The sequence below is a fragment of the Nannospalax galili genome, unplaced genomic scaffold (assembly GCF_000622305.1).
Source record: "Nannospalax galili isolate Female #2095 unplaced genomic scaffold, S.galili_v1.0 scaffold44, whole genome shotgun sequence".
NCBI classification, from domain to species: Eukaryota; Metazoa; Chordata; class Mammalia; order Rodentia; family Spalacidae; genus Nannospalax; species Nannospalax galili.
The window spans coordinates 1,347,298-1,355,615 of NW_008355789.1; the positions used below are offsets into that span (position 1 = coordinate 1,347,298).

Genomic DNA, 8,318 nt, shown 5'->3' on the forward strand with positions numbered 1-8,318 from the left:
ATAGAGAGTTCTAGACAAACTAAGACTATATAATGAAGCCTTGTCTCAAAATTAATTACTTAAAATTTAAAATATATAATCACAGCACTGAAAATCAGAAATAATCTAAAAAATTGAAAAGAGACTGGGCACATCAGCACAATAGATACAGTAATTAAGACAGATTTTAGGGGCTGGAGAGATTGCTCAGTGGTTAAGAACACTGGCTGCTCTTGCAGAGGACCCAGGTTTGGTTCTCAGTACCCACATGGTGACTAACAACTGTCCTTAATTCCAGTTCCAGGGTACTTAATGCCCTCTTCTGACTTCCAAGGGTATTTGCACATACCAGTACACTTTTATCACTTACATAGATGCAGGCAATACACTCATATACATAAATAAAAATAAATTTTAAAAAATTAAGATGGATTTTTAAGCCAAGAATGGTAGTATATGCCTATAATCCCAGCTAAGCTAAGAGGATCATGAGTTCAAGGCCAGGCTGAACATATGGTAAGACCCTGTCTCATATAACATTAAAAAAAAAAAAAAAAAAAAAAAGACTGAAATTTTGAAAAAAATAACCACAAACATTTACAAAGAACAGAACAGATTACTGCCATACTCATGCTAATGGAAACCCCAGGAAAGCAGAACGCTTGGTCTGCTGGGTTCAAAATGATGTAAATCACAAGTGCCTATAACAGTGTCTAGGATAATGTAGGCCCTCAATAAATATTTCCTGGAGCCGGATGGTGGTGCAGGCCTGTATCCCAGCACATGGGAGGTGGCAGCAGGAGGATCAGCTACATAGCAGTCAAGGCCAGCCTGAACTACATGAGACCCCATCTAATAAAATGTCAGGCATAGTGGTGCAGGCCTTTAATTCCAGCACTCCACTCAGGAGGCAAAGACAGGTGGATCTCTATGAGATCAAGGCCAGCCTGGTGTATATATATAGAGTTCCAGGCCAGCTTGGGGCTGAAGAAGACCCTGTCTCAAACAAACAAACAAACAAACAAACAACTTTTCTTTTCTAGATACTAACTTATATGTGCTTCTGATTTTTTTTCCCTTGATAAAACTGCTTAAGTTTTTTCAATTTCCTTTCAAAATTAAAACTACACAAAGGGGGCCAGGGAGGCACCTCAGTGGATAAGGCTGCTGCTTGAAAACCTGAGTCTGATCCTCAGATCCCAATAGTGGAAGAAGAGAACCATCTCTTGCTTGTTGTCTTCTGACCTCCAACCACATATGTGTGTACATGCACAACCCCACACCTCCACACCCACAAAAAAATAAATGTAATTTAAAAAATGTTAAGCTGGGCATGGCACACACCTCTAATCCCAGCACTCAGGAGGCAGAGGCAGGTGGATCTCTGTGAGTTCAAGGCCAGCCTGGTCTACATAGTAATTCCAGGCCAGCTGGAGCTACAGGGAGACCCTGTCTCAAAAAGACCAAAAGAAATTAAGTTCACAAAAGGCTGGCAATGCAGCTAAGTTGGTAGCATGCATGAAGCCCTGGCACTGTGTAAATCAGGTACAGCAGTGGCATGTCTGTAATCCTAGCACTTAGGAGGTAGAGGCAGGAAAATCAGGGGTTCAAGGTCATTCTTGGATACATACAGAATTCAAGATTAGCCAGGGCTCTATAAGAGATCGTCTCAAAAAAGGGAGGAGAGCACTGGAAAGATGGTTCAGCAGTTAAGAGCACTGGCTGCTCTTGCAGAGATCGTAGGTTTGGCTCCCAGCACCCACACAGAAGCTAACAACTGTCAGTAACTCAGGTTCTGGGCATCCAGTGCCGCCTTCTGTCCTCCATGGGCACTATACTGCACACACGTAGTACACTTATATACACAGAGGCAAAAAACACTCACACACATAAAATTAAATAAACAGCCGGGCGTGGTGGTGCACGCCTTTAATCCTGGCACTTGGGAGGCAGAGGCAGGCAGATCTTTGTGAGTTCCAGGCCAGCCTGGTCTACATAGTGAGTTCCAGGACAGCTGGGGCTACAGGGAGACCCTCAAAAAGACAAAAAAAAAAAAATATATAAAAGAAATTGTTGTCATGTGTGTGTGTGTGTGTATTAAACAAATCTTTGAAAATAAAGAAGAGCTGTCTCCCTAGACCACCAATTAAAAGTACAGCATTTTGAAATAAGGAAATTCTTTGGGTATAAAGTTTGGCAAAACCAAACACCCCACTTCTCAAGAATATCTCTTAGATCTTTAAGATGGTTAAACCGTCTACTTCCAAAAGAAATGTTCACGATGGTCTCTTTCCCACTAGGACTGTAAAATCAGCAAAAGGTCCTTAGCATGTTCTTGGTACTTCTTGAGCTCCAATTCGCACTCGCTGTTCCACCTCCAGACAAGGCTCAACAGCCAAATAGGATCTATCAGGTTGAATTTCTTTCTTTTTTTTAAAAAAATTTATTATTTTTATTTTGTGTGTATGAGTATATTGCCTGCATGTAGGTACGTGCACCTGTGTCATGCAATGCCCGCGGAGGACAGAAGAGGACATCGGATCCCCTGGAACTGGAGTCACGAACAATTGTTACCTGCCATGTGGGTGCTGGGATTCGAAACTGGGTCTTCTGCAAGAACAACTAGTGTTCTTAACCACTGAGCCATCTCTCCAGCTCCCTTTTTTTAAATTTAAAAATAACACAAGTTTAAGCCGGGCACACGGTGGCACATGTCTTTAATCCCAGCCCTCAGGAGCAAAGGTGGACAGATCTCTGTGAGTTTAAGGCCAGCCTGGTCTACATGGTAAGTTCCAGGTCAGCTGGGAAGACCCTCTCTCAAAAAGACCAAAATAATAATAATAATAATAATAATAATAATAAATAAATAAAATAACACAAGTTTATTATCTTACAGAAACGTGAGGCTATCAGGTTGACTTTCAACTTACTCCCAAGAATGATGCAATTTTTAAAAATCTGAAAAACATAATTTTAAGCTTATGTATAAGAAAAAAATACTTGACTCATATTTGTTTAGCTATTTCATAACTAATTTTGTGAGCACTTTGCTCCACCTTTTGAAGCCAGTCAGCTGGACAGCATAGGGAGAATGGTTAAGCAAAACCAGAGACTAGACACATTACCTGTTTCACTTGTAGCCCATGGCTCCAGATCCTTTCCAGAAGGTCACAAAGGCTGGCAATCAAGGTATTCTCTTCCACACCAGTGATGTTCACCTCCCCATGCCCGAGCTCCACTGCCTCTCGGCCCATCTTCTCCACAAGCATCCTTTTGGTCTAGGAATCAGTAAGTAGGTAGGATAAGCACAATGGGCAGGATGACACACAAATGCAGAGGGCTGTGGCAGCCTGCATAGCACATGTGTTGAGTTGGGAAGGACAAGATGAAGAAGCCACAGGGACAGTGTATTTATAGTCACAGAGGTCAGCTCGTGGGGAGTGCACACTTTCAAAGTTCAGTCAAGAAGGAGGCAAGAACACAGCTTTCACCATGTGCCTCTGAACAAGTGATTCCATCACTCTGGATTCACATTTTGCCTTTATGAGATGAAAAGAGCCAAATAAAACCATTCTCTCATGCTTACCTCCAACATCCTCCAATTCTCACTGCCTAAATAAGCTTACCGAACAAACCATTGAGCATATATAAAACCTAGAAATAAAGCTGAAATAACTCTCAAGGGGATAAAAAATTGCTGAGGATAATTACGATTAAAAAAAAAATCTTAAAAAATCTTCAAATGCTTAGTCTAACAAATTTCCCACATAAACTGTATAATAATCACAGTTTTTATTAAATATGTGTCAGATACTTTAGTGTTTTACTACTTTTTTTTTTTGGACAGGATCTCCCCAGTCCTAGCCCACCTAGAAGTCACCTTGTGGACTGGGCTGGCCTTAATCTTATAGAGACCCGATTGCTTCTGAATCCTGAGGACTGGGATTAAAAGGTGTGTAGTGCTTATTACCTCATTTAAGCCTCCTAACAAGCCCAAAAGATAACTTCATTATTGTTCTCAATTTACTGATGACGAAATTGAGAACTTAACCAGCCTTCTCCCCATCTCTGCCCACCCCACCCCCCAAATCACACAGCAAGATATAGTAGGATCTGACTTTTGATCTGAAATCTGTCTGAATTTTGAATCCATGTTGTTGAGATTTGGCTTTCTGAGACAGAGTCTTAGTATGTAGCCCTGGCTAGCCTGGAGCTCACTATGTAGATCAGGCTGGCCTCAAACTCCTAGAGGTTTACCTTCCTCTGCCCCCAAAGGTGTGTGCCACCATGCCCAGCTACAACTTATTTATTAATTGTCCTACTGACTGGCCTTTTGCTTTTTACCAGTTTGGGCTGATTATAAAAAATGTTAATCTAAACTTCTGAACTATACTACAACAGCTTTTCTATGGAATACACTTAGGAAAATCACTAGATAATGATATGCTGTTTTTTTTTAATATTTTATTTTATGTGTGCGAGTGTATCGCCTGCATGTATGTGAGTGCACCCATGTTGTGCAATGCCAGCGGAGGTCAGAAGAGGGCTTCAGATTCCCCTGGAACTAGAGTTAAGGACAGTTCGTATCTGCCATGAGGGTGCTGGGAATCGAACCCAGGGTCTCTGCAAGAGCAGTCAGTGCTCTTAACCGCTGAGCCATCTCTCCAGCCCCGATATGCTGGTTTCCAAAACAATACCAATGCATACTTCCAACAGCATGGGTGCTCCTGATGCAAACCAATACTTCATGATGTTAAGTTCCTTACAGTAATTTTTCAATCCTAAAATGCACATTTCCCCCATGGTAACATGTCTGAAGATGGTATGTCTTGTACAGTCACTAGACATAATAAGGTGTCACTGCCTGGAAGGCATCTCAGAATTTCAGAATGTTTGGGCATAGTGACACCTGTAACCTCTACACTCATGAGGCTGAGGCAGGAAGATCTCAAGTTGAAAACAGCCTGAGCTGCATAGTAAGTTCCGGTCAAACTGAAACACATAGCAAGATTCTGTCTCAAAAAGCAAAAAGCAAGCAAGCCAGGTACTGTAGTACACACCTGCAGGCCTAGCACTTAGGTGGTGGGGCAGGAAGCTTGAGCCCCTATCTCAAAAAAAAATTTTTTTTGTTGAGAATGAAGGTCAGATTATCATAGAGGAACATAAAATCTTTCAAGACATGCAGTATCAAGAATGTTCTTGATGGCAGGAAAGATAATATTATATGGAAAATTAGAAATGACTCAGAATAAACTGACAGTTTTAAATTTTAGGGGCTGGAGAGATGGCTCAGTAGCTAAGAGCTTGTGTAGCTCTGGCTCTCATAGAGGACCAGAGTGTAGTTCCCAACACCTATGACAGGCAGCTGACAACACCCTATAACTCCAGGGGCTATGATGTCCTCTTGACACCTGTACTCAGGTATACACATGCACATACGCACGCACTTAATATTAAACTCCAGAGGCTATGATGTCCTCTTCTGGTCTCCACAGAGGTGTATACACACACACACACACACACTTAATATTAAACAAAAAAATGATTGTCAGAGCCAAGCAATGATTTCCCTTTTGCTGCCAAGGGAACCAGCACATACTCAGGCATCCACAGGTCCCAGCTCACCTTGTTGCGGCATTCCTTCAGCAGGCCCTCCACAAACTTCCAATTAGTTTGGGCAATGACCGATGGAGAAAGGTTGGACAGTTTGGGTTGACGGATGGTGCTGCCCATATTCCTGGCTTCCTGGATGTACTTCTACATCAACGAGAAAAGGCAGAGACCCTTTTATCTTCATGCTTAGAAACCATAAGCAACCAGTACTGCTGAGCTCCTGAAGAGCACACTGTCACCCACACTTTCCTGTTTGTCTCTTCCTGACTCAAATAAACTTCCAAACAGAAAATTTAAAATGCAATTTAAGTAGCAAAGGGAAAAATTCAAATAATCATCATCTCTGGTTTTGTTGCCATAAAGCACTCCATGAGTGCAATAAATTATCTTTGATTTAAAATTATAAAAGGCAGGGACTGGAGAGATGGCTCAGCAGTTAAGAGCTAACTGTTCTTTCAGAGGACCTGGGTTTGATTCCCAGCACCCACATGGCCGCTAACAACTGTGTCCAATTCTAGGGGATCTGGCGCCCTCTTCTGACCTCTGAGTACACTGCATGACACAGGTGCACCTACCTATATGTAAGCAATACACTCATACACATAAAAAGTCATAATGAAAAAATTTTTAAAAATACAAAATGCAAATATGCATACACACGAACAGGCAAATCCAAGCTTTTGACATTATATATGACATGATGTTGTCATCTACAAAGTCCATACTTAAGAACCATGAAGTTACAAACGGAAAAAAAAAAAATCTCAAGTTTTAAGTTAGTTTATGATTTTGTGTTGGGCTGCCTTATTAGCTATCCTGGGGCACACATAGCCACAAGCTGGATATGACTGCCACAGCATGCAAGCTCAGTGTGCAAATCTAATCAAACCTCAGCATATCACTCAGAAAATTATTTTATATCCCCCACCCCATGCTGAAAGAAACTGGAAATACTGACCATTTAACATTGCTAAATCGGGGACTGAGAAAATGTGTTGATGATTCCAACTTGCACAATGTGTTGATGATTCTCCCTCACTTGTTGGTTTTTGGGTGGGTTTTTTTGTCTTTTTGAGACAGGGTCTCCCTGTAGTGGGGCTGGCCTGGAACTCACTATGTAGACCAGGCTGGCCTTGAACTCACAGAGGAGCCTCTGCCTCCTGAGTGCTGGGATCAAAGACAAGCACCACCACACCTGACTGTTTTTTGTTTTTAGCACAGGCTCCACATCAATTCAGTAAACTGCACATGGATGTCTCAGTATCTGAGGCTCATAACCAGCATTTTACCCTAATATTGGCCCCTTCTCAATATTTACCCTAGCATCATAATTCTGTCCATTATATGTTCTGACCCCTTAACCTGCCCTCTACCACCAACCCAAAAGTCAGGATTAAATTCCTATCCTGGGGCTTCTGTCATCTGCCTCCTAACTAGATAGTCATATCTGTGCCCCTTTCCTCCAAAACATTCTCCATGATGCCTGTTTTTCACAGTAGACACACCAAAGTTTAGATTCTCATTCGTTTCCTGTACTTGAAGTGTTCTTTCTAACAAGCCTATCATCACCCAAGGCTTAAGCAGATGCCAGCTCTCCCTCCTAGTAGTTTTGTTTGCTGATTACCCCAACTAGAAATAATCTATCTTGTCCTCAGAGTAAGTTTATTAAGAGAGCAGAGGCAGGTACACAAGTAAAGTAAGTAGAAGAATCTTCCAAACGCCCCACATGAAGGAAACATAAACACAATTGTCTCCTACAGATCAGCAGTTAAAAATTCGTGATCACACCTTGCAGTTAAAAAAAATTTTTGCAGGTGGCTGGAGAGATGGCTCAGTGGTTAAGAGCACTTGCTGCTCTTGCAGAAGACCCAGGTTCAGTTCCCAGCACCACATGGTGGCTAACAACCATCCATAACTCCAGTTCTAGGCTATCAGATACCTCTCTCTGGCTTCTGCGGGCATTGCACACATGAGTGCACTTAACACACATGCAGGCAAAACACTCATACACATAAAAATAAATCAATCAGGGGCTGGAGAGATGGCTCAGCAGTTAAGAGCACTGATTTCTTTTGCAGAGGACCCAGGTTCAATTCCCAGCATTCACATGGCAGCTACAAACTGTCCTTAACTCCAATTCCAGGGGAATCTGAAACCTTCTTAAGACCTCCGGGGCATTGCACGACACAGGTGGACTCACTTACATGTAGGCAATACACTCATACACATAAAATAAAAATAATAACAGGGAGACCCTGTCTCCAAAAGACCAAAAAAACAAAACAAAACAAAATAAAATGAAATAAATAAATAAATAAATAAATAAGGCTGGGTGGCACATGCCTTTAATCCCAGAACTTGGGAGGCAGACACAGGTGGATCCCTGTGAGTTCAAGGCCAGCCTGGTCTACAGAGTAAGACCCTGTCTCAAAATAAATAAGGGACTGGAGAGATGGCTCAGAAGTTAAGAGCACTGACTTCTCTTGCAGAGGACTCGGGTTCTTAAAAATTTAAAAATTAAAAAAAAATAAATAAAAGAAATTTTAAAAAATTTTTTGTGTGTATGGTGCTATGCTGAAACTCAAGGCCTTGCATCTACTAGGCAAGTATTCTATTCACAGTGTGCTACAACCCCAGGCCCTAAATTTTTCATTCATTCCTTGAAAGAACAGCAAAGGAGCCAGGCATGGTAGCACATGCCTTTAATCCCAGCACTTGGGAGGCAG

At 41.8% G+C, this 8,318-nt stretch overlaps 1 protein-coding gene across 2 annotated transcripts in view; it reads right to left on the minus strand.

Annotated features, from left to right (window-relative positions):
* The window catches only part of Dennd5a (DENN domain containing 5A), a 108,883-nt gene that overhangs the window by 19,100 nt on the left and 81,465 nt on the right, over positions 1-8,318 (minus strand). For both annotated transcript variants that reach the window (XM_008853448.2, XM_029556291.1), the window contains exons 11-12: positions 5,605-5,736; positions 3,105-3,257 (exon numbers count right to left, since the gene is read on the minus strand). In XM_008853448.2, the coding sequence (XP_008851670.1) occupies positions 3,105-3,257; positions 5,605-5,736 (285 nt within the window). The remainder of the gene's footprint in view (positions 1-3,104; positions 3,258-5,604; positions 5,737-8,318) is intronic.